The sequence below is a fragment of the Dipodomys ordii genome, unplaced genomic scaffold (assembly GCF_000151885.1).
Source record: "Dipodomys ordii isolate 6190 unplaced genomic scaffold, Dord_2.0 Scaffold35, whole genome shotgun sequence".
Lineage (NCBI taxonomy): Eukaryota > Metazoa > Chordata > Mammalia > Rodentia > Heteromyidae > Dipodomys > Dipodomys ordii.
In genome coordinates, this window is record NW_012267251.1 from 9,070,852 (window position 1) to 9,098,447 (window position 27,596).

General features: G+C 56.1%; 3 protein-coding genes across 4 annotated transcripts in view; 1 reads left to right on the forward strand and 2 right to left on the reverse strand.

The window, feature by feature from the left end:
- Positions 1–7,206, forward strand: part of Adora1 (adenosine A1 receptor) — a 33,413-nt gene extending 26,207 nt beyond the window's left edge. The window contains exon 2 of the mRNA XM_013017364.1: positions 5,345–7,206. Within this exon, the coding sequence (XP_012872818.1) occupies positions 5,345–5,987 (643 nt within the window). The 3' untranslated portion in view covers positions 5,988–7,206. The remainder of the gene's footprint in view (positions 1–5,344) is intronic.
- A 304-nt stretch (positions 7,207–7,510) lies between these two features.
- Mybph (myosin binding protein H) lies at positions 7,511–15,176 on the reverse strand. 2 transcript variants are annotated; one of them, XM_013017358.1, is made up of 11 exons: positions 14,928–15,176; positions 14,694–14,828; positions 13,860–14,027; positions 11,632–11,720; positions 11,155–11,350; positions 10,873–11,012; positions 10,113–10,272; positions 9,161–9,297; positions 8,803–8,989; positions 8,227–8,279; positions 7,511–7,772 (listed from the first exon to the last, which is right to left on the reverse strand). In XM_013017358.1, the coding sequence occupies exons 1-10, from the start codon at positions 15,124–15,126 to the stop codon at positions 8,263–8,265; spliced, it is 1,428 nt and encodes a 475-aa protein (XP_012872812.1). In that variant the 5' UTR covers positions 15,127–15,176; the 3' UTR covers positions 7,511–7,772; positions 8,227–8,262. The 2 variants fall into 2 exon arrangements, with proteins under 2 accessions (XP_012872812.1, XP_012872811.1); XM_013017357.1 differs by having other exon boundaries at positions 9,161–9,315.
- Positions 15,177–19,487: 4,311 nt separating this feature from the next.
- Chi3l1 (chitinase 3-like 1 (cartilage glycoprotein-39)) lies at positions 19,488–27,348 on the reverse strand. The gene is made up of 10 exons (XM_013017535.1): positions 27,259–27,348; positions 27,035–27,064; positions 25,662–25,863; positions 25,208–25,264; positions 24,484–24,634; positions 23,423–23,544; positions 22,309–22,432; positions 21,377–21,559; positions 20,322–20,438; positions 19,488–20,122 (listed from the first exon to the last, which is right to left on the reverse strand). The coding sequence occupies exons 1-10, from the start codon at positions 27,281–27,283 to the stop codon at positions 19,982–19,984; spliced, it is 1,152 nt and encodes a 383-aa protein (XP_012872989.1). The 5' UTR covers positions 27,284–27,348; the 3' UTR covers positions 19,488–19,981.
- Positions 27,349–27,596: the final 248 nt, after the last annotated feature.

Here is a 27,596-nt window from a genome sequence, read left to right on the forward strand (position 1 = left end):
AGCCAGCCTCTCATGCCCCGCTGCTTCAGTTCCTCCGCCGCGATCTTGCTCTGTTTCTCAGATCTGCCAGGCTCAGCGTCATCCATACCTTCTGTGTAACGCCTGTGAGGCCCCGCCCCGGGGCTGTGCCCGCCCAGCCAGCTGGCGGTCAGCACTGGTCTCCCGCCCTGGCCATCACTGGCGATCCTGGCTCCGGAATACTCCAGACATACTCCAGTTCATTCTGGAAGGTTCTGGCAGGTTTGTTTGTGAATCTGTTGCCTGCCTCAGAGCAGATCTCTCATGTAAGCTTGTTCTGGCCGGTGTTACCAAATCCTAGCCGGGTTCCTGGGTCAGATACATGTTCAAGGAGTATCTGCTTAATGAGTGGAAGGGAGAGAGCCTCAGCCGCTGGTTCCCGGTGTGTGTTTGTGATTCTAAGTATGGGGCTCAGGGCCTCAGGCACTTTACCTTGAGCTTCCTGGCAGCCATTAACTCCCCTCAGAGAGCACTGAACACACCGGTGTGGTGGCTCCCGGGCAGAACTCCCCAGCTGAGGGAAGTTTGCCTTCTGCACCCTAAAATGTTGATCTCCCAGTAACACGTGTCCTTCCTTCTCCACCGCCCAGCGACAGAGCTAGCGCGGTCCAGTGTGGCGTGGCCTGTGAACTCAACTCACTCTTAAAAATTCCATCTCTGCCATGCTACCGCTTCAGGTACCAAGTCTTTCCCAGGTGGCATCATCGGTAAGAAGATGCCTACTAATTCATACTATGGACTTCCTGTTTATCTCACCCCAAAAGCATGTCTCGGTGGTGGATTCTCTCCGCCACGGAGGAGTTCCTGCCCTGGTTCCTTCAGTTTTATCTTTTTGGCTTTAAAAGACAGGGGTTTTTCTATGTAGTCCATGCTGGCCTCCAACCGGCCTTGGTCTCCCACGTTTGATTACAGGTGTGCGCTACTATGTCTGGCATAAAACCTTCTGTTGCATCTTTCTAACTGGTACTACCTGCTTGTCTGTAGAGGTGCAGTTGGTGATCATGAGCCCATTGTATGAGGCTGCACATTTCTCTGCCTTATTCCTACCTAGCACAGCTTCTGGGAGTAGTGTGCGCTTGGGTACCGACTTTGGAGGGACCTCTCCAGGCATTGAATATACTTTCTGTGCCCCTGTTCTATCGGTACTTTTGCCTTCCTTTCCCACGCTAAGAAGAAGTGAGTACTTCCCGGGGGTCCCAGAAGGCAGCGTTCCTGTGAGAGCCTGTCCCACCTCAGCCACGGTCCTGCATCTAGCCTTTCCCACCAAGGAGAAAATAGCAAGAAAAACAGATGAAGACCGATACCCTGTGCTGTAGGTCGGCCTTGAAGCCTGGTCCTGGAGGAGCCCCAGGAAAGCTTTAACCCCAGGGCTCTGGGCAGTCAGGAGGGGTGAGGGGTGGAGGGAGGAGGAGGCCCCTTTCCAGGTCCCAGTGGCCTCCGGCCTCTCTCCTATCCAGGACACTGTCTGTGCCCAACCCTTGTCCTGACAAGGGCCTACCTGGGCTAGAGCCCCGGTGTCCAGGCTGGATGGGCATCAGTATAGCAGCAGTCACTGTTACCTTGTCTCCCTCCATGTCTGGGTGGTAATGTCCACGAGCAGAGAACAGAGGTTCCTGTTTTATGTATTTATTTTGTGCCTGTCGTGGGGCTTGAGCTCAGGACCTGAGCACTGTCCCTTAGTTTTTAATCTTCAAGGCCAGAGTTCTACCACTTGAATCGCAGCTTCACTTCTGGCTTTTTGCTAGTTTATTGGAGATGGGAGTCTCACAGAGCTGCCTGCCCTGGCTGGTTGGCTTTGAATCATGATCCTTAGATCTCAGCCTCGTAGCTAGGATTACAGGTGGGAGCCATGGATACCTGGCCTGAACTTCCCATTTAAAAGCTTGTAGGCAAGGGGGATATTCCAAAGGGCCCCTGATCTCCTAGGGCTTAGAGTCAGGAGATGTGAGCAAGTGGATTTCCTAAGGTGTGCCAAGGGTGAGCTGCTATGCTTCCTTGTGCAGTGAGAGGTGGGGATAGGGTTCACCTGAGACATGACTGGGAAAGGGCTTTGCAAACCCTCAGTGGGATCCAAACAAAAGCTGTGCTTGACAGTGGTAGGGATGGAGCACCTGGCCCCGCCCAGCCCTTCCTGCTGCAGCCTCAGCCCCCTTTGCTTCCAGGACGTGTTCCCATGATCCTCCAGGGGAGAGCTGATCCGCAGAATGATCCCCCAGTGCTTCTCCTTTGACGCAGGCGCAGAGGAGGACAGGAGGAGAATGCTCTGAGGTAGCGGCGAGGCGTTTGCACAGTGCGCAGGCTGTGTGAGCTGAGTCCCTAGGGCTATTGGGTAATTCCAAGTGATGTTTGTATAGGAGCCAGAGCGGTGAGGGCTCAGGCTACGTATGGAAGATTGATAGTTGGCGGTGTCTACAGAGCATTTACCCCTTCATGCCTCATGCCATCCTCACCCTCTGAGCTGGAGCTTTGACGGAGGAGGAACTGAGTTAGCACACTGCGGATCTGGGTCCCCCCTTTGAGTTGTCTGGCTTTCAGTGGATGCACCAGCCTGGATATTCTTCTGAGGACAGGAGAGGAGCAGGAGACAGGGAAGAGGCCATGTTCTGAATGTGTCCAGACCTCAGTTTCTCCACAGAAATGATGAAGAGATTGTATCTACAATCCCAAAGGCCTATTCCAGGGCTTGTCGGCTAGGCTGGTGCTCTGCTGCTGAGCCATGCCCCCAGCCTTTAGTTCTTGTCTTCTAGATGGGGCAGGGGATGGGTACCTGGCTTCTACCATCCAGATTGATGGACAGGAAAGGGGTCTAGAGGAGCCGCAGCCCAGGGTGGGAGGGACCTTCGGTGTCATTATCGAGGAGAAAGCTGCAGATTCTCAGGCCCAGCACCCCCCCCCCCCCCCATACACTGCACACCATGGGCCCTGGAGCTGTTTACTGCTCAGGAGAGCACTCCATCTCTCTCCAAAGCTACACTGGAAAATAACAACTGGGCAAGGTCCAGCTGCTCTGCCAGCTCACAGCCCAGCGCTGGACAGGACCCAGCCCTGGACACCCACGCCAAGGCCAGTGTGTGGGCTGAGGGCATTAAGGCTGGCTGCTGTCTGGGTGGGTTTAATGGGAAGTGGGAAGTCTCTGAGATACTAAAACCCTCAGCTCTCAGAGCGGGGGAGGACCCAGGGCAGCCTTGTGTTCTGTGTCAGCCATATGTGTTATACCTTCTGTGGATGCTGTGATATATGAGGGGAAAAAGGTTGGCAGAACCAGGCACCGTGGCTCAAGTCTATAATCCAAGCTACTTGGGAGGTGGAGTAGGGGCTCACAGTTGGAGGTCAGCCACAGCACATGTTGTGAGACTCCATCTCGACCAGTGGGTGGGCACGGGGATGCATGCCTGTTGTCTCTGCTGCAGGGGAAGCAGGATGGCTGGGTGCTGTAGTATGTGCCTGCCAGCCTCCATGACAGGGGGAAGCGTAAACAGGAGGATTACAGGCCAGGGTTGCCTGGGCATAAAGCAAGCTTCTACCTCAAAAGCATAACCTGTTCAAAGAGGGGCTGAAGGTGTGGCGCAAGTGGTAGTAGTTGAGGACCCAGTACTGGAAAAAAGAAAAAGTTCAGGAGCTTTGCCCTTGGTATTAGACTGCTTGTTCCTTTCGAGAGTCCTAGCAGGACGCATGGCTGTCTCATTTCCTTGCTTTTCTGTTGCTGATCTCTTCACTGAACATGTGAGCTACACAGGGGCTACAGAGAGATCTTTTATTCATTCCCAGTCCAGATAGCAATGCCTGGCACAGAACACACTGCATATGCCTGGAACCTGTGGCTTATGCTTATAATTCTAACTACTCAGAAGGTTGAGATCTGAGGCTTGAGGCTCAAAGCCACCCCAGACAGAAAAATTCCCTGAGACCCTCATCTCCACTTAACCAGCAAATAGCTGAAAGCGGAGCTGTGGCTCAGGTGGTAGCATACCAGCCTTGAGCTAAAAAGCTAAGGGACAGGGACAGTCCCAGAGTTCACACACACACACACACACACACACACACACACACACACACACACAGAAAACACTGAATAAATGTTTGCTGATAATGCACTCGTGCACCTGTGCACACATGCATGGAATGAGTGCACATATCTAGCACTAAGTAGCTGCTTATGAACAGCAGCTTACTCTCTGGAAGTCATTCCTATAGGTAGCTCGGGGTTGCTGAGGCCAGTCCCTTAGAAGAGGGGCACTGGAGGGACTGGAGGGGGGATGGGAGGACAGGAAAGGGGTGGGAGACAGATGCTGACAGGAAGTAGGGGGCAGGCAGGCCCGGGAGAAGGGGCCGTCAGGTGAAAGGTGTTTGTTAATCTCCTGGCTATTGTAGAAGCCAGGACAGTGCTGCTAGCTCGAGTGGGGCCTTGGGCAAATAGATCTGCAGACCATGTTCAGCCATTTCCTCATCTGCCAGCCCGGCAGCCCTCCTCTTGCCAGTGCCTGCCTGCCCCACCTAAGGCTTTCTTTTCTTTTCATTCTTTTTTTGATAATACCTAGGATTGAACTCAGGGTCTTACCTTGCTAGATAAGCACTCTACCACTCCCATGCTTCCAAAACCCTTTGGCGTTTTAGTTTTGTTTATCAGATAGGGTTTTATACTTTCGTCAGCCCTCAGAATGAAATCCTCCTTCCTCTGCCTCCCAAGTAATTGGGACTACAGGCTCCGATACCTGGATCCTGCTCATTTTCTTTCTTCTTTTGACAGACTGTGTGATTTGAACTCAGTACCTTGCAGTTGCTGGGCAAGGGCTCTACCACTGGAGTCACAACCTCAGCCCTGGTTATTTTCTTAAAAGTCCTAAAGGAGGCCTTTATTATTTCTCCTCCTCCTTCTCCTCCTTCTCCTCCTTCTCCTCCTCCTCCTCCTCCTCTCCTCCTCCTCCTCCTTCTCCTCCTCCTCCTCCCCTCCCCCTCCTCCCCTTCCTCTCCTTCTTCCTCCTGCTTCTCCTCCTCCCCCTCCTCCTCCTCCTCCTCCTCCTCCTCCTCCTCCTCCTCCTCCTCCTCCCCTCCTCTTCCTCCTCCTCTTCCTCCTCCTCCTTCTTCTTCCAGATTCCCTTCTTCTGGAGGAGAGATGCACCAGGGCATTACAAGTTCTGCCCTAAGTAACCTTAGGTCTGGAGACTGTCCTCCCACACATACTCCATGGGCCCTGGATGGGGGGGAAGGGGGCGGCGGGAGGGGGGGAGGCAGCCCTTCTTTTGGAGCCCTCCCCCTGGGGGGTGGGCGGGCTTCAAGGCAATGAAAGGCAGCACCCCCCCACACCTTCCTGTTCTTTCCCCTGCAGGTACAAGACCGTGGTGACCCCGCGAAGGGCAGCCGTGGCCATCGCTGTCTGCTGGATTCTCTCCCTCCTGGTGGGCCTGACCCCTATGTTCGGCTGGAACAACCTGAGTGAGGTGGAGCAGGCCTGGGTGGCCAACGGCAGCGCGGGGGAGCCGGTGATCAAGTGTGAGTTTGAGAAGGTCATCAGCATGGAGTACATGGTCTACTTCAACTTCTTCGTGTGGGTGCTGCCGCCGCTGCTCCTCATGGTTCTCATCTACCTGGAGGTCTTCTACCTGATCCGCAAGCAGCTCAACAAGAAGGTGTCCGCCTCCTCAGGCGACCCTCAGAAGTACTATGGCAAGGAACTGAAGATCGCCAAGTCGCTGGCCCTCATCCTCTTCCTCTTTGCCCTCAGCTGGCTGCCGCTGCACATCTTGAACTGCATTACCCTCTTCTGCCCCACCTGTCAGAAGCCCAGTATCCTCATCTACATCGCCATCTTCCTCACGCACGGCAACTCGGCCATGAACCCCATCGTCTATGCCTTCCGCATCCACAAGTTCCGGGTCACCTTCCTGAAGATCTGGAACGACCATTTCCGCTGCCAGCCCGAACCTCCCATCGACGACGATGACCTCCCTCAAGAGAAAGCTGATGACTAGACTGCCCTCTGCGCCCGGCGGCTCAGCCCAGCCCTGTCCCCACTGGCCCACGGGTCCTCCCGAGCCTTTCCCCAGCTGGCTGGTGGGCAGTGGGCGCTGGGAAGGATGCTGAGAGGAGCTCACGGAGCCGGCTCCCCTCCACAGGGAGCGATCTGCCCTGCACCTCGGGGGTGCGCGGGAGGTTTGGGAGGGCAGGCCGTGATGAGGCGAGAGCAAAACGTGCGGATCCCCTGCCTCTGCCTGGCCATCTCAAGAGCAGCCCAGCACCTCAGGGTGAGCAGGTCCTTGAGGCCTGTCTGTGGAGGAGCCAATGAGTGAGTTTCCACAGGGGAGTCACTCATGGTCGGGGTTGGTAACCCAGGGATCAAACATGAGGATTGCTTCTGAGATGAAGGAATGGAGGAGAGTAGGGATGTCCTGGTCTTGCTTTCTCTCCTGGAGCAGCGAAGGGTCAGGAAGCAAGTAGCTTCAGTTCCCACCAGCAAGGATTCTGCACCTATCTCTGGCCATGCCGGTGCACACCTTGCTCTGAACAGCCTGGGCATGATGCTTGGGAGAGGCAGCAAGAGGAGTCCAGAGATCATATCTCACATCTGCCCTTGAACTCCCAGCAAGGCTTCTGAGCCCCGGGCAATGAGTGAGGTATGAGAAGTGCTGATCTCAGTCACTAGGGGGCAGCACTGAGTCCTTCTTCTTGGCCTTTCAAATTGTCACCTGGGCCACCTAGCCCCACTAGCCCTTGGTGACAGGCCTGGATGCTCCTAGCTGACATGGTCTCTGCTGCTGCTGGGTCCAATGGAGAGAGCCCAAGTCATCCCAACCCTTGGGAGTCCTCTGAGGCCTGGGGAGGAGCTGACCGGCTACTCCTGGGCTGAGTGTGGCAGGTGAGACCAGGCCAGTGGAGATCAACTCCAGACAATGTGGGAAGAGGCTTGCCAGCCGAAAGTGAAATATTCTAAATGTCCCTGGTATTTAGCTCAGTTTTCAAGGGCTCTGGAAGCTCTGTTATAGACTATGCTTAGGCCTGTAGGGGTCTGGGCTAGGAGCACCCCATACCCTGACAAGCCTGGAGCCCCCATGTGGAAGGCAGGCAGGAGAGGGAGGGACTGTTAGACTGACAGGTCCTGAGTGTGAATAACAACTCCAGGCCCGGATTCCAGCCTGTACCCTCTGTCGGAGTGTGGTGTCCCTGGCTCTCAAGGGAGTCCCATGTGAGTAATAAAAGACTGTGAACCCGCATAGCAAGCAGACCCCTGGCGTCTACCCCCATCGCTGGCAGAGGGTAACAGACGACCTCAGCTGAGGGGGTGGGGGAGAAGACGGGGAGGTTGGGGGAATGTGGTCAGAGCAAGTAGGCTTCCCAGAGAGGGCACATCTATTGTCTGTCGCTACCTGGGGTAGTAAACTCTGAATCCGGGAGCAAGATTCAGGCTTGAGACCCTCTCAGCAGCCCCTTCCCGTGGTGGCACATTCAAACGCCCCCTTCGCAACGACACTGTCACAGAGCCCCGTTCTGTAACACCACACACCTTTATTTGAGTGCTTCTCACCCAGCACGCAACTCTGCAGGGTGCTCCAATCCCTGTGCTTTGGGGACCATCTTGTACCCACAAGGCCTGGCCTGCGGCCTGTCAAGCACACTCCTGGGATTCTGGACCCCAGCCTCTGGCAGAGGGAGGCTAGCAGGTACCAGGAGCCTGCTAGCATCAGCCGTTGCTATGGAGATCTTGGCATCTGTAGGGTTTGACTTTAAGCCAGGAGAATCGATCCTCAGGCCTGCAGGACCTGGTGAGAACATGCGTGAACTCAGACACGTGCCACAAGAAATGTCTAGGAGTCCCTTTTCCCTTCCTAGGCTACCCTCCGTCAGGCCCAGTGCCCAGGGCTGAGCTGTGTCCTTCACAGTTCTAGAAACTTCCTGGCTTATCTGGAGCCACAGAACCACCAAGCCAAGGGAGGAGGGCTGATGTCCCCACTTTCCTGCTGAGGAAGCAGGCTCATGCTGATGGTCACTCAGCGCGAGGATTAAAACCTATTCTGTGCCCATTGGCTGTGCCATTGCTTCCAGACCTCGCCCGCATCACCCAGCCCTGCGTGGGCACTTGGAGACTCTGGAATGCACATTAGTTGTCTGTGAGGGCAGATTTGTCCCATTGCCTCGCACCTTCCCATTCTGCCCCACCCCTGTCTCTGCCTCTCCCACGCTTCCCTAGCAGTAGCAGGGGGTCCAGACACTTACTGTCTCCTCATCCTAGCCTCCTTCTGTGCTGGCTCTTCAGTGTGTGGCCGAGGCTGGAAGAGATCCTACAGATTAGAGCTTGGGGAAGATAGGAGCAAACAGGAAGGTTCAAGGTTCCAGGACACAGTCAGCCCCCTCTGCTGCACCCGTGGGCCACCTTCTCATCAGGAAAGTTATTTGCTCAGGTTGACTGCCATCCTTACTACCTCTTCCTTCCTGCTTTACTTTTTATTCATGGTGGTAGTGGGGCTTGAACTCGGGGCCTGGGCACTGTCCCTGAGCTCTTTGGCTCAAGGCTAGCACTCTACCCCTTTGAGCCACAGCACCTCTTCTAGTTTTCTGGTGGTTAACTGGAGATAAGAGACTCACAGATTTTCCTGCCTGGGCTGGCTTTGAACCTCAATCCTCAGATCTCAGCCTCCTGAGTAGCTAGGATTACAGGCGTGAGCCACCAGCGCGCAGCTGCTTTATAGTTTTAACATTTTGCTATGCCTCGTCCAGCTCTCAAGAGGGTGAAGTGGGGGTGCTGTGCGGGGTGGGGGGGAGGTGTGCCTGGAGAGTGACTCCGTCTCTCACCTTTGACCTCCAGCCGGCAATCCACGGAGGCTTCCCCCAGCACGTTGATGGCTTTGCAGGTATAGACCCCGGAATCAAAGGGACTGGGTCTCCTGATCTCCAAGGTGCAGATGCCTTGGTCAGAGAGGGCACGGTACTTGGGGTCACCCTGGATGTTCATCTTATTTTTCATCCAGATGATCTTGGGCTGGAAGTGCGGTCAGAAGAGGTACAGTGAGTTGGGGCGGGGGTGGGGGAGGAAACGGGCTGTGCAGATGGGGACCTGGCTCCCACAGGCCATCCTCAGGTCTAGGGGGGATACTAGGGGGGTCTGTCTACTCTGCTGCCCCTGCTTCCCCTCCAGCCCAAGGCCCCTCACCTTGGGTGATGCTCGCACACTACAGAAGAGCTGAGTGCTGTATCCAGGCGTGGAGGTGTGGTCAGCCAGAGGCTGAGTGAACGAGGGGGCTTCTGAGAAGTCTCGTTCAACAAGCCCTTGAGGTTTGGCAGCACCATCTGGGTTCAGGGGGAAAGCTGAGTTTATAGGTAGAGGAAGACAGGCATGGTCAAGTTGTGGTTACTAAGAATGTCAAAAAAGTGGAAAGTGGGGTGGAGCAGGGGTGGGTGGGGCGGTGAGCAGAGAGCCAGGTGGGGGTGGCCGGTGGAGACCAGAGCAGCATCTGCGACGTTTGTCTCATCTGTTTGACTGGCATATTATTATTGTTTTTGAAAACAAAAATGTCTTCCTAATTCTGTGGCGTTAAAGAGCACAGCTTCCAGAAACCTCCGAGACCCTGGGAAGGGGAGGGCCCAGATCTGTTACAGGATAGTAGAGAGAAGACTTGGAACTTAACATTGATCTGCAAGGACTAGGCACCGGTGGGAGGCAGTAGTAAATACCGAATCTCTCCTCCCATAGATATGTGGTCTTGTCTTCTGCGCCGGGAGGTTAGTGCTCTTGCACACTAGCCAGTCTGACTATGGCAAACGCATTGCCCCTCGGGCTGGGTCTCTGGGGACACTGCACCTGAGAGTCAAGGATGGGGGTGATATTGCCTCCACGTGCATCTTTAGAATACACACACTGCCTCCCAGGGGCTGCTGCTCATCTGCATGGGTCTGTTAAACTCTATCAGCCACGTGCATTACTTTACACAGTGTGATTGTACGCATGCGTGCGCGTGCACACTACTGTGGCGTGGGAGGAGGGCAGCAAATGTTCCGGGCAAAGCCCCGAGCAGGGTCGTCCCACTGACGAAGATGTGGAGTCAAGGTGAGACTCAGCCAATACTCCATCCCTGGCCTGGTTTCCCAATGGAGCCCAGACCCACCTGCCTTCTGGATGTGAGCCAGTTCCTTGGTGGTGGTGGCCGAGTCACTGAGGCCGCACAGGTTTTCTGAGAAGACCCGGAAGGAGTAGGAGTTGCCCATGATGAGGTCAGAGATGGTGCAGCTGGTGGGGTGGTAGCGCTCCAGCACGGTGAACCATTGCTGTGGGGATCCTGGCCCATCACCCTCCACTCTCCTCCATCCTCACCCTCCCCGCTTCCCCCCAGGGGCTCCTGGTATGGCCTCATCCAACCCCAGCTAGGCTGGAACCATCCAAGCAAGGAGCTTGGAAGTGAGGAGGAGCTCCTGGGTCACTCAGGAGAGCTCTCTGGTCCTAAGGGTCCTAGAGCTTCAAGCTCCAAGTGCAGCTGGAAGATGTGTGCCCTCAGTGACACCCAGATGTGTGCCCTCAGTGACACCCAGATGTGTGCCCTCAGTGACACCCAGATGTGTGCCCTCAGTGACACCCAGATGTGTGACCTCAATACCACCCAGATGCCCCTTGGAAATGCAGGTGCTCAGCCGCCTGCAGAATGCTGAATAGGAGGCATGGCTCAAGTAAGCAGAGCACGCTTGACGACCTGAGTTTAAAACCCCAGAAACAGCGCCAGAGCTCAAAAGGTCTCCCTGCAGACTTCAGAGGGAAACTGAGGCATGAACAATCAAGAGTCTTGCCCAGGTCCACACAGTCCTGAGCTTGGTGGTGGGACAGGCCTTCGCAGCCTCTCCGGCCACTTCTTCCCAGCCCCCAGCCCGCCTCACCCCTGACTTCTTGTCCGCCTTCTGCACTGTGTAGCCCAGAAGCTCCGTGTTGCCTGTGTCCTGCGGAGGTGTCCACTCGAGGTTCGCGTTGCAGCCCCAGACATCTAGGACCTTGATGCTGCTGGGGGGTCCGGGCTTCTCTGCAGGACCAGAGTGGAGAGGGAGGCATGCGTGGAGCACAGTGCCCACACTAAGCTGACCCCTGCCATGCTCCCTCAGCCCCATCCCAATCCTGTCAGCTAGTTCCTGGTGAGGCAGCCATGTCTCCCCTGGGCCCCGTACCAATCACCAGGATGTCAATGGCCGCCTTGGCCTCCAGGCCTTCCAGCCGCACGGTGAGTTCGTAGCGACCAGAGTCGGAGCGCTGGGCAGAGCGGATGAAGAGGATGGAGTCCTGGTCCCCGCTGCGCACATTCACCCGCTGGCTGTCCAGAGCACTGCCGTTGTGGGTCCAGGAGGCCTGAGGCTTGGGTTTCCCCTGAGGGAGGGAGTGTTGGGGTGGGTACAGCAGCAGGTGCCAGCACCCCATTTCCTGCCCCCCAACACCCAGGGGTATCAGCTGGGCTGGAGCTACATGTGCTGCCCAGAGCCATGTCCTTCCGGGGCAACCTGCCTGTCCACAGCTTACAGCATGATGAAGGGGGTGTGGGGGGCGAGCCCATTTAAGTGGTCCCAGTCAGGGTCCCCGTGGCGATTTCTGGGGCTCTCCTGGCGCCCCTCTGACTGGCAGGGCTTGGTGTTCCACACGGGCAAGCCCACCTGGAAGGGGATTTGCAGATTGATTGCCTCTCCCACATGGCGGATGTAGGTCTGACGAAGGTGGCGGGGGACACGGATCTTGGGGTGTTCTGCATGAAAGAAAGCAAGAGCGGAGGCTTAGCACGGCGGTGGGACGGCGGGGTGGGGGCTTCTGAGGCAGGTGAGGGCTGCAGAGCCGGCAGGAGGGCCCCCGGGTGCACTGGGTCAGGCTCAGGCTCTCAGTGCTGTGATCGAGGGCCCCAAATCCTTTAAGGCCCCTGGGGAGCTGAGAGGCGAGAGGTTCCGGGGAGGTCAGGACCTCCGTGGTGTGAACCGGTAGGCATCTCGGGCACTCCCTTGGCACCTCAACCCTGCCAGGCTGGGATTTGTCCTGCAACCCAGGCATTCTCAAGCTCCAGATGGGCCTGCTGGCTCTCTGGCTCCCCCTGGAGGGAGGCAGGTGCTGCACCTGTCAGCCTGACAGAGCCCAGGGAAGCCATGAGGCTTCCAGCTTAATCCATCCCCCCTTCTCCCCCTCCCCCCAGCACAGGACTTTCAGAGAATCTCTGAAACCTGCTGGCCCACGCCTGCGTTGGCCTGCCTAATCAAGGCCAGAGCAGGTGTGCCCCTATTCCTCTGCCAGTTTCACAGATGGCAAGTCCTTCTTGAAGTCCCGCCTCAGCCACCTGAGGTGGTGGGAACCATCTTCCTGACCATCACCTAATCAGGTGTCACTGGACAGTCCAACAAAAATGGCAGTCACCCCTGTCCCTGGGGGAGGGGAGAGTGCCAGGGCCGGGATGGAGCCTTCTCAGTGGCGAACAGGTGGCAGCGGTTGGTCATCGGCACACAGGGTGGAGGAGAAGGGGGAGTCAGTGAGAAGGAACACTGTGTCTCCAAGGATTAGCTGAGCAGGCACTTGGCAGGGGGAGCATCAGGCATGGAATGCTCCAGGGGCAGCTGCAGGGGGTCAGGAATGGCTGGCAGCTCCAGGTGGCCCAGGAGGGGACAGCTGAGGATCCTGGATGGGCCCCTGCCCTGCCCTGCCCTGCCCTGCCCAAGAGTCTGGCTGTTCCCCCACTTATTCACAGTCTTCTCCCCCCCCCCCGCAACACACACCCTTTCTCTCCAGGAAATCCCCTACTCTTCTGCCAGAGGAATTTTAATGGTGAAGTGGGTGTTGAGGATGGCTGGCTCCTCCAGCACTGGGCTCTCTGGGGCTCTGGGGACAAGGTCTGGGCTTTACCCAGGCAGCTGGAGTCCATCCTGTCGTACTGTAGTTTTAGGTTGGGCTGGGGTTTTGCAAACCTCCGGAACCCACACCCACATCCTGCAGCCTAGGTGGTAGGGAAAGACCTGGTACACTTCAGAGTCTGGGACCATCATTGAAAGATGAAGTGACCTCAAGGGTGTCCCTGGGACCGTGGGGATCTGCTCATCCCCACCAAGACATGAGGTTCTAAAGCCTCAGGACTCTCAGGACTCCACATTTGACCCTCCAGGGACCATATACTCTCTCCTTCTGGGTACCTAGCTCAGAACTGTGGGACATGGCAATCACCTTCCACCATCTGATTCCCTAGTGTGGGAACAAACAGGAAGATGGAGAAGGCCCCAGACCACCTGCTAGCTTGTGTCTCTCTTCACCCAGGGGCCCTGCCTTGTCCCCAGAGACCTGAGATCAGACCCAATGACTCACAGCCATTAACAGACTGAAACCTGATCGGCATCGGGAGGGGAGCGAGGGTAAGACAGAGACTAATGCACCCTGCAAATAGAAATATTAGCAATAGGGTCAGCACCCAGGTCTCCTCTAAGGTGCCGGCCTTTGGGGATGGAAACGCCTTCATGGGCCCTTTATAGGCCCTCTTCTTCTTCCTACCGGGGTGATGGCACAGAGCTGGCCAGCTGGCCGCCTCTCTCTTCCAGAACCTTTGGGAGTATTTGAACTCAGGCCCCAGCAAATGGGCACAGGTGAGCTCCCAGGGCAGCTGGAGGGATGAAGACTAGACAAGGGAAGGAAGGGCAGATGGCCTCTTAGCGTGGGGACCGTGGGCCAGGTGAGCAGGGAAGCCGAGCTCCTGTCTCTGGCTGCAGATAGCTTTGGACCCTCTGCGAGAGGCGTCTGGTCTCCAGAGGCTCTGTGCTGCCAAGGAATGTGACCCTTTCTGAAGGCCAGGCATGCGGCTCGCCGGTCCTGCACCTATCCTGCTGCTTCTCCAGCGCGTGGGGCTGAGGGGAGGATTTACCGATAATCTCTTGGATGTGGACGGGCTTGTTCAGCACGGCCGGCGGCCCGGCCCCTGCAGAGCTCACTGCCGTCACCCGCAGCAAGAACTTGTCCCCAAGAGGCAGGTTCCGCACAGTCTGCTGGGTCACCATCAGGGGCCGGGCGTTCACTGGCACCCACTCGGAGGCTGAGGGGAGTGGAGAGCACGTGAGCTGTGGGCTGTGACGGCCAGGGCCCCCTGCTCCTCCGTGCTGATCTTCAGAAGTCTGCCTGGCTCTCAGGCCTTGATACCCCCTGGCTCCTCTTCCCTGACTTCTTAGTGTCTCATGACATAAAGGATAACCCGATGTTTGAGTGCTGGAATGGTGGGCAGAGAAGGGATTGCTGAAGCCCAGAGGGGACTGGACACGTTTATGAAGTCACACAGCAAGGTAGGACCTGAGGCAGAGAGCATGCCTGACTGTCACGGAAGAGGACAGTAGCAGCAGAAATGGGGCCAGGCCCCCACGCCCTTCCCTATTTCTCTTCACTGTCTCCTATTACGTGCACTCCCCCCGGTCCTCTGCTATGCGCTTTTTGCATTACCCTACCAAGCTCAGTCCGTCAGTACCCCGTACCCCCTTCCTTCCCTCCCCATCAGAGCATGCCCAGGGTCCCCCGCCTTTCTGATACCCAGAGGCTCTCAGGAGCTTGAGGACCAGTGGGATTCTTGGGGTTACTGGACGTCAGGAGGTGGCCTGCATAGCTCCCTCTGCATCTCTGGGGTGCCCCATCTGTGGGGGCCGGACCCATCCCCTGCTCCCCTCTTAGCCCACTGTGGCTGGGCGTGTGAAGGGCTGAGCCAAGTGCTCACCTCCCTCTCTGCAGAACTCCAGCACATAGCCCTGGATCCCCAGCCGCCCCAGTTTCTCAGGGGGCTCCCAGCTCACAGTCACAGAGTTGGGGCTCACATCCTCCACGGTCAGCTGCAGGGGGGCGCTGGGGACATCTGGGGAGAAGCCAACGTGAGATACAGAAGTTCATGGCCAAGAGTCACTCCCCGCATGCCTGCCTCCCTCCCCCCTCCGTCTGCCCTGCCTCTGGTCACCTTCGCTTGGAGGTGCAGGCTTAGTGGCCGCGGGGGTGGCCGGGGCCTCGGGGGCGGCAGAGGCCCCAGGCTCCGGATGCTGCTGCTCCCCAGAGGCTGCTGTGTCTCCGGGAGGCTCTGTGGCAGGCACCTTGGCAGGCTCAGGCGCTGTCTCCTGTGGGCCAGAGACAGGGGCCTCGGAGGCGGCTTTTCCTGTCATTTCCGGGCTGGCTGGGGGTCAGGCTGGAGTGGATGGGGGTCAGCAGTGGAGGGTCTGGGCCTCCAGGGTGCCTGGGACACCTAGGTCCCAGCTTATATAGTCAGAGGTAGCCCCACCCCCAACAAACCATTCCCAGCTGTGGGGTCAGGTCAGGCAGGGGGACAGGGTGGGGAGGTGCCCAGGCCAGGAATAGCTCTGGGGGAGGAAAGGCCCCTTGAAGAGCTTGCTCCTCGCCAGCACCCCGATTGGCCCTCACGGCCAGGGTGCTGGTGCCCGGATGGGGGAGGGCACAGATGGGTGACTGGGACATGCCCAGGACCTGTGCCAGGGGTCGGGGCCCCAGAGACAGCTGCCACTTGGAGAAGGACATGGGTCAGCTCTATGAGTCTGGCCTTCGCAAGGCCTGGGGCTACTCAGACTGGGGGGCCTGGGGCTCAGATGGCCTGATCCAGACGTCCCTTTAGACACTCTCTGCTTTGTCTTTAGGATCTACTCAGCCCTGGTCCCCCTGGGGACTCTCACTATGCTGTGTGAGGTTGAGGACCCTAGCGAAGGAACTGGGGTACCTGAGGTGGGGACAGAACACCATAGCTTGGGTGAATCACAAACAGTAAAGCTTGATTTGCTTATGGTTCTAGAGACTGGGTAGTCCAGGAGCACAGCGCCCACATCCAGCGAGGAGCTTTGTGCTGTGTCCTAACACCGACAGCAAGACCCAAAGGAAACTTGCTGAACAGCTTTTCATTAGGGACCCACTGCCGAGACCACAACCCACTCCAGTGCTCATGGCACTAACCCATTTATGAAGGCAGTGCCCCTTGGCCTCACCTGGAAGGCAGCACTCCGAAATGCCCAGCTTCTTTTCTTCATAACCTGCCACAGACCTGGGCTCAGATTGTCCCAGTGTGGGGAAGGATGGGAGGATGGCCAAGTTCCTGGCCACTGATTCATTCATTCAGGAATGAGTCAATGGGACAGGGACTAGGCTGGGCACCAGTAGCTTACAAATGTAACCCTATCTCCTCAAAAGGCTGCAAATCGGAGGATTGCAGTTTGAGGTTAGCCTAGGCAAAGGAAAGTTTTCTAGATCCTGTATCAACTAGGCATGGCAATGTGTGTCTTCCATCTCGGCGGTGTGGGAATCAGAAACAGGAGTGCACAGTCCAGGATAGCCAGGGCAGAAAGCAAGACTCCATCTCAAACACAACCAGAGCTGGGAGTGGAAGTATGGTTCAAGTGGTCGAGTGCCAGCCTCGAGCGAAAGGCAAGCCAGAGGGCAAGGCCCTGGGGTTAGCCTCACTACCGGCACCAAAACAGTAACTCAGCAATGCTCACGAAGCACTATGCTGAAAACGAACTACTCAACTTGTTGGAGGAGGGAAGTCAGGAGGGAAAAAACTGGGGGACAATGAGAGAAGAGGTGACACTGTTCATAAAGAAATGTATTCATTACCTGACTTATGTAACTGTAACCCCTCTGTACATCACCATTACGATAAAATAATAATAACAATAAATAGCCAGAGGAAAAAAGTACTGGAGGTGCCGGGCGCCTGTGGCTCACGCCTGTCATCCTAACTACTCAGGAGGCTGAGATCGATCATGGTTCAAAGCCAGCCCGGGCAGGAAAGTCTGCAAGACTCTTATCTCCAATAAACCACTCAGAGCAGTGGCTCAAGTGGTAGAGCGCTTGCCTTGAACTGAAAGAGCTGAGGGACAGCGCCCAGGCCCAGAGTTCAAGCCCCAAACTGACCAAAAAAAAAGAAAAAAGTACCGGAGGCATGGCTCTTACCTGCTTAGCAAGCAGGTAGCCCTGAGTTCAAATACAAGTACTGCCAAGAACAAATTGAGAGAATGCTTAGATAGGTAATCATTTAAATTCCAGGGAGCAGGGGACATGATCAACTCTGCATTGTACGTGTGGATCGGAACGATGACTGGAACGCGGGACATGGAGCTGTGACCTGACTGTCACCGCGTCCTCATCCCTGGAGGCGCTCTAGGCGGTCCCTGGAAGATGGAAGACAATACTTGCGGAGGTGCCGCTACATGTGTGGGGAAGGAGCTAGACACCTGCCGTGCGCCTATGTGACGTTGGAGCACAATGTGGGACGCAAATGACAAATGTCAGCTACGATCGGTGTGGCTGAACAGAAGCAGCAAAACACAGCAACCCCCAACCCAGGCCACTCCAAGGTGCGTCCACGCATGGCAGCCCCCAAAGAGCAAGGCGCAAAGGGCCACTCCGTGAGGCCACTTGGTGAGGGACCGGCTTCAGGGGATCAGCAAGGTTTTATTTTCTGCCCTCCATCCAAAATAGCAAACACATTTTATGGACTCCTTAGTATGTAGTGTATCCTACAATTTAAAAATAAACAATGTTTCCACACTCTGTGACTCACAGCTATAATCCTTGCTACTCAGGAAGAAGAGATTGGGAGAATAGCTGTTTGAAGCCAGCCCTGGTAAAAAAAAAAAAAAAGTAAAAAAGACTCCATCTCAATCAGTAAACCAGGCATAGTGTCACACACCCATCATCCAAGCTACCTGGGAAGTATAAATGGAAAGATCACAATCCAAGCCTGGCTTGGGACCCTGTCACAGAAATCATTAAAGCAGAAATGTTGGGGATTTGGCTTAATGGTAAGATTACCTGCCTAGCAGGTTTGAGGCCGGTACCACATATACAAATAAAATAAGCAAACATAACTTATTTATGGTTCCCAACATCCTGCAGTGGGAAGTGACAGGTGAGAGTCCAGCCCTCCCCGGGTGCCCCTGTCCTTTGCCAGGTGACTCGGTGTCCTGCTGATCAGGCCCTAGAGACATGATCCTTGGCCTCTGACTCTGCAGCTATAAGCAAATGTGACTAACTCGGCAGGACCCTGAGTCAGCCCAGAGAGCCCGTCCCAAGCTGGAGAGAAGGGGGGCTGTGGGAGGGGGCTGGCTTCCCGTGGGGGCTCACAGCTCTGGCTTTCAGAGCCCCTGTGTGGTGGGGCAGGTGGTGGGCAGAGCTAGGAAATACTAGGCCCAGTCAGCAGCAATAACATACCAGGTCCCCCCTGAAGGCTCTGGCCAGGTTCCTTGACTTCAGCAAGGAGTTGTGACCTTGGCATATGCTGCATTTGCCCAGCTCCAGTGGGTTCGGATTTCAGGGCAGCAGGTTGGCATTTGCTTCACCACCCCTCAAACCAGTTCATGATTGTCCCAAGTCACAGATCCACCCAACCCGGGGGGAATCTAGAGGTTAGTTCTCCTTAGCTTTGGAATCTGTGTCTGGGCTGGCAAGTCTCAGCAGCAGGCGTGGGCATGGGGGTGGGGGGTGTATCTCCACCTCTCAGGCTGGGAACCTTCTGAGCTGACCCTCTCCCATCTGTCCCCCGGCTCCCACCGCTCAGGCCCAGGCTGCTGGAGCAGAGCTGCTTTGACCTCTGCATGGGTTGAGGGATGAGCAAGCACAAGCAGGGGCCTGGGACAAGGTCAGCAGTGGGCAGCCTACAGCTCCAGCCCAGCATGCAGTGGGCGCCCGGGGGTCACTGGGAGGATTGGTAGTCTAGAAGGCCATCCTAGAGGAGGCCATCTTTCCCTTCAGTACTAGGGGACCTGGGGTTCAGTGGTCTCTGATCCAACCCTGTAGTCAGCACCCACCAACTTCTAGAAGACTTTCAGGCTTAGGAGATGCTCAAGGCAGGTGAATCTGAGATGCTGCTCCTGCCCGGGTTCCCTGGGGGGCCCAGCAGAGGTCATGGTGGCCTTGGCTCTGCAAGTTCAGGGCTCCTAAGCCTCAGAGAGGAGAATCTAGGAAAGGTAGGGGAGCTGGGTATACTGCGTCACACCTATAATCCTAGCCACTCAGGGGGTTGGGGTGGGGGAGGTAGGAGAATTGCTGTCTGAGGCTAGCCCAGGCAAAGTTAGCAGAGACCCTACTTGAAAAATTAAAAGCAAAAAGGCAAAAGTGTGGCTCAACAGCTTGTCTAGAAGCTAGGCGCTCATGGCTTATGCCTGTAATTCTAGCTACTCAGGAGGCTGAAATCTGAGGATCCAGTTCAAAGCCAGCTCAGGCAGTGAGGCTCTTATTCCCAATTAACTAGGAGACTGTTAGAAATGGAGCCATGGCTCAAGTGATAGAACACTAAGCTTCAGAGAAAAAAAAAAAAAGCTAAGGGACAGCACCCAGACCCTGAACACAGGCCCCAGGACCAGTAGAGAGGAAAAAAGAGCTTGCCTAAGAAGAATAGTCTCCCAAACTGCACAAGGAAAAGGAAGGAAGGAGAAAGAAAAAATAGAAAAGTAAGAGGATGGGGGCGAAGAGGCCAGAGGTCCAGTGTGCCCACCGAAATAGAAGCACGTGGCACCTGCTGTGGAGCTGGGGTTCTTTATTGAGCAGCTGTGGAATTAGGAAAGGGAAGTGAGATGGGAGACACGATTATGTTCCTAAGTGGAGGTTTCAAGTTGGGCTTTGCAGGGGGTATAATTAGTATGGCCACTGCCTCTCCTGGGATGCGGGCCTACATGGTGTCACAGCCTGCCAGATGGTGCCCTTTGATCGGAGCACTGGGGGTGAAGGAGCTGAACAACCACCTCGGCCGGACCTGGAGTGTGAGCATTCCCTCTCATCCCCCTCCGGTCTGGTGTCTGCACCGGCGTGGGAGGCCCTCGCTCACCCCACAGACCCGTGCTACCTCCCTGACCATCGGGGCTGAGCTCCAAGCTCAGTGCTGTCTGCGTGGCTTCCATGGGAGGGAAACTGAGGCTCAACTGGGGCGACATAGCAGGGCACGTGATGTGGATGCTGGGCAGCTGGAGCCGAGGATGTGGAGCCTCCGTGGCCTCCGCTGTATTGCAGAAGGAGCAACTAGGCCGCAGCGAGGGCATCTTTGATGGCGTTGGTGAGCGGGAAGCGGAGATTCTGGCCACAGAAGGAGCCCCGGAAATCATCCAAATCCAGGGCCCACACCATGGCGCCCGCCAGCTGCCTATTTTTCAGGTACTGCACCTGGTGGGGACAGTCAGGGGGTACAACTGGGTTCTCTGGGGCAGGGTGTGTGTAGGGGAATGGGCTGTGGCCCCCTTGCTGACCCTGGAGACCCAGTACCCAGCACAGCCCTTGGAGCCTGGGATGGAATCTGGCTGCTGGCAGCCGGGCCTCCCCCCCGCCCCCACTTGGTGCTGGCCGTGGCCTGGGGGAAGCCCACCTTGCTCTTGATGCTCTCCGTGTCATCGTACCCCACCCACTGGTTGCCTTTCGTGGCGTAGGGGACCTGCTGACCGAGGATTCTGTGAACTGTTGCTCTGCGGAGGAAGTCACAGACCTGAGCAGAGAACAGAGCAGGGATCATAGGGGGACTTGGCAGGCCACCAGGAGAGGCCATTCCCCAAATCTCCTTCACTTGCTTTAGTATGAAGCCCTCCACTAGGATCTGCAGGCTTCATGCAAACTTGTGGAAAGCAGATGCAAAGGTCCCTGAGTTCAGCTACTGTAGCCCCAAGGACTTAAGGCATCTGATTACCTTCTCCAAAACAAACTTTCTTTCTGGTAGTTCTGGTTTTGAACTCTGGACCTGTGTTTGTGAGGCAGGTATTCCACCACTTGGGCCATACTTTTTGTTACTTTTCATTATTCCTTAATCACACGTTATTTTTTTGAATAGGGTCTCGCTGTGTAGACACCAGCCAGCCTAGACCACAGTCCCCCTATTTACACTTCCCATAAAAGATGACAGGAGTATGCCACTACGCTCAGCTTTTTACTGGTTGAACTGGGGGTTGGAAGGGTCTCATGAACTTTTTTGCCTGAGCCGGCAAATTCCAATCCTTCTGGTCTCAGCTTCCCAAGAAGCTAGGATTACAGGCATGAGCCATTGAGCCCTGCCTGCCTCCTCCCTCTTAAGTAGGGGCATGGGAAATGGTGGGTTTGCACTGAAGGCTGACCCAGGTCACACGGAGCAGCAGAGGCTGACTGAAACACAGGCTTTGCCTCTTGGCCACGACGTATTTCTAGACTGAAAGGAAGATCCCAGCTCTGGGGCTAGAGGAATATTCTGGAACCTTGGTGGTGCTTGTGCCTGCTGGAGACTTTTAATAGCAAAAGTCATGACCTCCCCTGTCCTCTTCCTTGGGGATTCTAAGCCAATAGAACATATGTTTGTTTCCAAAGCAGAAAAGGTGGAAATGGGATGTGAGGCTCCCCTTCCCTGGGGGCTCCTGATGGTGCTGGGGAAATCTTAGCATCTCCCCCCACTCCACTAACCTCATAGTAGGCGAGGGTCCCTGGCTCCTGGGTGAAGCGGCCTGGTATTCCTGGCCCCGAGATTGGGGCCCCAACACTGGTCTCAGAAGAAGCCAGGGTGAAGCTCTTCCCGAAGGTGGGGATACCCATCACCAGCTTGTTGGCCGGGGCCCCCAGCCTCAACAAGTACCCCACAGCAAAGTCCTATGTTGGGGGGGAACAGGAAGGAGGAGGAGCAGTTAGCAGAGCAGGTGGTGCTTAAATGGGGAGGTGATCTTCCCCGTGGACCTTGCTCCCTGGACAGGTGGGTGCAGTTACACCATGCACCTGGGATCCTGGGCTCCTCTGGGAACCAGACGCCAGCTTAAAACTGATTTTTAAGTTTCATTCTTGAAAAGCCCCTTTGGACACAGGAAGGGATTCTTGGGTGACAGATGCAGAAATCCAGTGATTGGCTCAGGAGGCTCAGCCAGCAAATGTCAGATGGAGGCTAGACTCCCACCTCCCAGCCCCCAGCCGCTCTCCTTTCTGCCCCTGCTGCTTTCCCTGGCTTCTCCCCATAGGCCACATTCCCTGAGCCAGGGAGAATGCAGACTCAGGACCTCCATTTCCTCATCTAGGAAATGGAACTCCTGGCCCCTGCCTGCAGGACTGTCCTGGGGCTTGAACTCAGTGCTTGGACACTGTCCCTGAGCTTTTGTGCTCGAAGTTTAACACTCTACCACTTGACCCACAGCTCCACGTCTAGCTTTTTTTTTTTTTTTTTGATGGTTAACTGAAGGTAAGAGTCATGTGGACTTTCCTGCCTGGGCTGGCTTTGAACTGTGATCCTCAGATCTCAGCCACCTGAGTAGCTAGGATTACATGCATGAACCACCAATGCCTGACATGGAGGCAGGGTTTTGTGGTCCTCTTCCCCACCCCTACCCCATTTCCATCTTCCAGGTACCCACAACATTGCTGAATCTGTCAGGACTGGCATCCATCTGGCCCCGGAACAGCGGGCTGTGATGCCCTGTGGTCTGACGCCAGGCTCCATGGAAATCGTAGGCCAATATGCTCATGAAATCCAAGTGCCTGGGGGGAGGGGATGGAGGTGGGACGGGAAATTAGAAAAGCCCTTGGCCTCACATCCAAGGCCCTCAGCAGGATGTGAATAGAGCAAACAGACAGCTGACAGACAGGCCAGGAACCCACAGGCCGGTTGTCCAATGCTCGCTGTCCAGTGCAGCTCCCTTGAGCTACAATGGGATGGGGCTCTGGGTCCCAGGAGCATCCTCGAGGCACGAAGGGCTGCGGTGTGAGGCCTGAGCTCATGTGTGGAAGCTGGGCTCCACCTCTCCCCAGCCCTCCCCACCCCGCATGCTGGTGAAGGCAGATTTAAAATGGCATGGGCAGTCATACTCTCAGGGCAGGTGCCAGGACCAAAGGCTGGGGGGGGGGAGGATTGGGGACAAATGGACAGCACCTAGTGAGCTTCAGAAATTGGGGGTAAATGTCCAAGCCACCTCCCTGCACCCATGTAATCTGTTTAAGTACCGAGCCTCCAAAGAATATCATCAACACAAGGTAAATGTCATTGGGTCTGCCTGTGTGCTTGGGAGAGACCCCGCGTGGCTATTGGCAGCACGAACTCATACACCTAAGGAGAAGCGGCTGCCTGTGGGGTGGGAGTCTCTGAGGACTCTCCCGCATCCTGGTGGAGAAAGCGATTCTTGCTGCTGGGGTGCCTCTCCGGGGCCTAGCACTCAGCCCATTGTGGAAAGAATCTCCGGTATTAGCTGCTATGTGTCTATAGCTTCTACTTCCCTGTCCAAAATACATTCATAGAAACTTTCTTAACCGGTCAACAGCTCCCCAAGTGAAAAAAAAGGACAGGGCTCCCCACTTGACAGATGGGGAAATCGAGACAGTGGGCTGGCCGAGGGTGTGACTTGGCCAAGTTCACACGGTGAGGCTTTGGAAATCTAGTCTCCTGAGTCTTCATGGGATGCTAGGGTAAGGTGGAGGAAGGAGGGGGTACACTCAGAGGCACGGGGAGGGGGGGTGCCCGGGCAGGGGACTCACTGAGCGATCTGGGCTACGTCATAGCTGCTGTCGATGACGACTTTGCCTGCAGACAATGCGGCACTGAGCAAGAGCTGCTCTGTTCCCGGCTGGACTTCCTTTGTGAACTCTGCCTTCATTTCCTGGGCAAGAGAAAGGCAGGTGAATAGAAGAGCCCCCAGCGACGTGGGAGAGATTCGCAGAGAGGCCGAGGTCTCTGAGCTTTCCTGTTTTTCTCTGACCTCATTCTGCCTAGGGCTGCCTAAGATTCCTCCATGATTTTATTAGAATATGGTTTGGGCCAATCCCATCTCAAGCCCCATGCCCACCCATCAGCACTCAAAGGCTCCCTGGCCTGAAGAGGCCATTGGAAGGTTGGTTGATGAGGTTGTTTTCCAACACCTCTCCGCGCTTTGTTCTGCCTGGTGCATGAAATCCAAGTGAAAGAGATTGAGTGTCCACACTGCCCCTGGGCACCGGGTGATGCCTGGGCCGGCCCCACATCCAGCCCAGTGCCCCTGAACACAGTGCATGCGGGTAGCAGGGGGACCAGTGTGGGACTGAACAGGGGACAATGGGTGCTCCTCCAAGTGGGAAGTGGGGTTGGGCACCTGCACAGTCATGGCTTTCTGTCTCTTGGATCCCCCCCCCTCCCACTGTGGTTAGCAGGAGCCCTCCTTGTCCTGTATGATTTAGGGTCATGAGGCTGAGGATACTCTTTGCCTGTCCTTAGACAACTTCTAAAGCTGGGTGCTAGAGGTTCATGCCTGTAATCCTAGCTACTCCAGGGACTGAGATTTGAGGATCATGGTTTGAAGCTAGCCTGGGCAGAGAAATCTGAAAGACTCTTATCTCCAACTAACCAGCAAAAAGCCAGAAGTGGAGCTGTGGCTTAAATGGTAGAGCACCAAGTTGGAGCAAAAAAATGTAGGGACAGAACCTAGGCCCCGAGTTCAAGCCCCAGTGTACACACACACGCACACACACATACACACACACACACACACACACAGCTTCTAACTCACCCATAACCCTGACACCTGCCCACCCTCCTCCCTGCCTCCTCTTGAATTGCCCAGCACCTTGATCAGGGTGGTAAAATGCCTCTTGTCTTTCAGTTTGGGGTAGAGCCAGGCCAGGTCCAGCCCATCAAAGCCATGCGTCCTCAGAAACCTGGGCACGGACTTGATGAATGTCCTGCGTCTCCGGAAGCTGGAGGCTATCCTGGAAAATCTGGGACAGAAATTACCCTGAGTGTGTTCAGCATCAAGATGCAGGAGCCCTGCCCTAGCGGAGGGGTTTCCTGGCCCTGGGGAGCAGGGGCTCTGAGTCATCCAGCTCCCACAGGCCTGGCTGAGATAGCTCCAGACTCCATATACAAGAAGTCCCAGGTGCCTTGGAGCCCCAAAGCAGGGCTGCTGGGAGGATTGCCTGGGTGAATGGTGGGACAGGGTAAGCACTGAGCAGGCAGGACCTACGATGGCATGATCACTCTCCTTCCAAGACCTTGCTCCAACTCCCCCTCCCCAAGGCATCCCCCCACACCCCATGTTTCCCCCCTTCTCCCTCTGGCTCTGTCACATCAACTCTGGAAATTCTTCGTGTTCAGGTTAGAGATGCAAGAGCATGGGCAGGCAACAGGAGATCTATTGTTGAAGGCTGTGCGACTCTCAGTAAGCTTCTCTCCCTCTCTGGGCACTGGTTTCTCAAATATACAGATGTATATTTAGGCCTCTGTGTCTGGCCAGTCTGGAGTCATTGTTTCCCCCTCTCGTTTCTCTGTTCTGCTCCAGGAATGGGTCCTACCTTTGGGAACCAAAGTTCCATCCTCCAACAGACAGGAGGGTCTTCAGGTTGGGGTTCCTGTGAAGGCGGGGAAGGAGAGGTCAGGGGTGGAATGATGCATATGCATCAGGGAGGCCATGGGGGAATTCTAGCTTGGGTGGCGAGGCTGGGGTTGGCTCTGGTGTCCTCCTATCTCCAGATTCAGTGTTTTGGCAGGTCCTCTGAGTTTAGCTGCCTGTCCTGCCTCCCCACGGGGGGAGCCAGAGAGGAGCGAAGCAGGGCCACAGCCCCCCTTGCCCAGGGCGCTCCACAGCGCCTCCTACAGTCTGTTCTCAGCACTCCAACACTGCTCAGCTTCCCCCAAGGCCTCCCATGCGGCCCTCCCCGGCCCTGTGGGCAGAGCTGCCTCACCCTGGGATGGGCCCCACGGCTCTGCTCCCCTTCTCCCCCCGGCCTGGCCAGCCCGTGGTCTGACCTGGTTTTCAGCGAGTTGAGCGTGCCGTAGAGGGTCACGTCGTTCCACTCCCAGATGTCAATCTCATCGTTGCTTATGTTGGCGAAGCTGTAGATGATATGTGTGCAGAGGCGGTGGTCAATAGCGTCCGGGAAGCAGCTCCCGTCACCTTCCCGGTACTGGGACCAGTTGGTGTAGTAGCAAACCAGCTTGTAGGCAGAGCCTGAGGGAGAAATCAGGGTGGAACCCAGGCCAGGCCTCAGCTGGAGACCTAGCTGAGCACCGGAGGGGTGTGGTTGTGTATTGGGAGGAAGGGGGTGGGGGGTGATGAGCAGAGTCGTGAGCATCATGACAACCTTGCTCATTGGCTAGTGCTCTACCAGCTAAGCCCCACCTCCAACCCCCAAAATGAGATTTCTTGAGGGAGGGCCGCTGGCTCCAGTTCCCTGTCCCTGGAGAGCCCCTGTCTGATACAAACAAGGCCTATTCTGAAAATGCTTGGAAAAGCTCACAGGTAATGGATGAACACGCTGTGGAGGTGTAGCCAGCATTGTGTGTGGCAGGGTGAGGGGAAGGCCGATGAACAAATGGGAAATGGGACTACGTGCAAGCACTGAGGACTTCCCGGAGACAGTGGCTACGTGAAAAGGCAGAGATCTAGCTCAAGACAGCCAGGGTCAAAGATGCCCTTGGCCTTCAAGTTTGACCCTGCAGTGGGGTCTATGACTCAAGAAGGGATGCTGGCTGCTCTTCTGTCTCCAGAATAGAGGGGCACACTATCTGTGATGAAGGAACAGGAAGTTCTTCCTTCTCTCTCATTCAAATTCCTCCTGCTGCAAATGAAGCCCTTGGTGACAGGGAAAAGCAGTAGTATCACTCATCAGGACAGCTCCTGCCAGGGGTCCCCTGGGCTGCTAGCCAAGGCCTTCACTGAACCGGAGCCTTTTCAAGTGGTTTTTTTTTTTGGTCGGTCATGGGGCTTGAACTCTGGGCCTGGGCACGGTCAGCTCTTCAGCTCAAGGGAAGCGCTCTACCACTTGAACCACAGCACCACTTCTGGTTTTCTGGTGGTTCATTGGAGATAAGAGTCTCACAGACGTTCCTTGCCCTGGCTGGCTTTGAACCGCGATCCTCAGATCTCAGCCTCCTGAGTAGCTAGGATGACAGGCGTGAGCCACCAGTGCATGCTGGTTGTTTTTTGAAGTGAGATCAGTTCCCAGATGCTCACCATCTTGGTTGAGCAAGTCTGAGTCTTTCCAAGCATTTGGGTCATAGAAGGAACTGGAAGGGTGTTCCCTTGTGCCAAGAGCTCCTCCTCCACGGCCCTGAGCCTGCACCCCACTCCAGGAGTCAGAATGTGGAGCTGGGGGTGGGGGGGAGGGTGGGGTACTCACAGCATTGGAGCAGCACCAGGACCACAAAGCCTGAAGGGAAATCCAGAGTCAAACTCCAGGCAGTTGCATCCATCCTTCCTGCCCCCACCCCAGGCCAGGAAGACACCAGCCTCTTCCTCCCCCACTTCCCCCTCCCCTCCCCACGGCCTGCTGTCTGGCCCCTTCACAGCCTCCACCCCTCCCCGCCCCTGCTAAATCCAGTTGGCCTTGGCCAGCCCAGAGACCTGCTGAAGACACCCTTGGGCCCATTCTGGCTGCAGCTGAGCAGCGTATGCCTGGCACCCCTCTATTGCCTGTGGGATCCGGGACCTCGCTGCCTAGACAGGGCCTCTTCCCTGGGCCCCACACTTCCTTTTTATACCATCCCACTGCAACCCACTCCCTACCCCCCCACCCACCACAACCGCAGTCCCAGGCAGGTCCTTCGCAGGAACTGAGCTGTGAGTCAATCCCCAGGCTGGCAAGAGGAGGTGGAGGCGTCCTGTGGTCCTCTAGTGGATTGAGAAAGCCTGGAGTTTTGAAAATGTTGGGCCAGACCTTCCTAAAGCACCTGCCAGGCATG

Excerpts from the sequence above, each read along its gene's own strand:
- Mybph (XM_013017357.1), bottom strand. The coding sequence starts at position 15,126 with ATGACAGGAAAAGCCGCCTCCGAGGCCCCTGTCTCTGGCCCACAGGAG. Across the intron at positions 14,028-14,693 it reads GGAGTTCTGCAGAGAGGGAG|CCTCCGAGTGGGTGCCAGTG; the intron begins GTGAGCACTTGG and ends CACTCCCCTCAG. Across the intron at positions 9,316-10,112 it reads GGCTCACATCCAGAAGGCAG|CTTTCCCCCTGAACCCAGAT; the intron begins GTGGGTCTGGGC and ends CTATAAACTCAG.
- Chi3l1 (XM_013017535.1), bottom strand. The coding sequence starts at position 27,283 with ATGGGCCCAAGGGTGTCTTCAGCAG. Across the intron at positions 23,545-24,483 it reads ATTTTACCACCCTGATCAAG|GAAATGAAGGCAGAGTTCAC; the intron begins GTGCTGGGCAAT and ends TCTCTTGCCCAG. Across the intron at positions 21,560-22,308 it reads CTGACAGATTCAGCAATGTT|GACTTTGCTGTGGGGTACTT; the intron begins GTGGGTACCTGG and ends CCCCCAACATAG.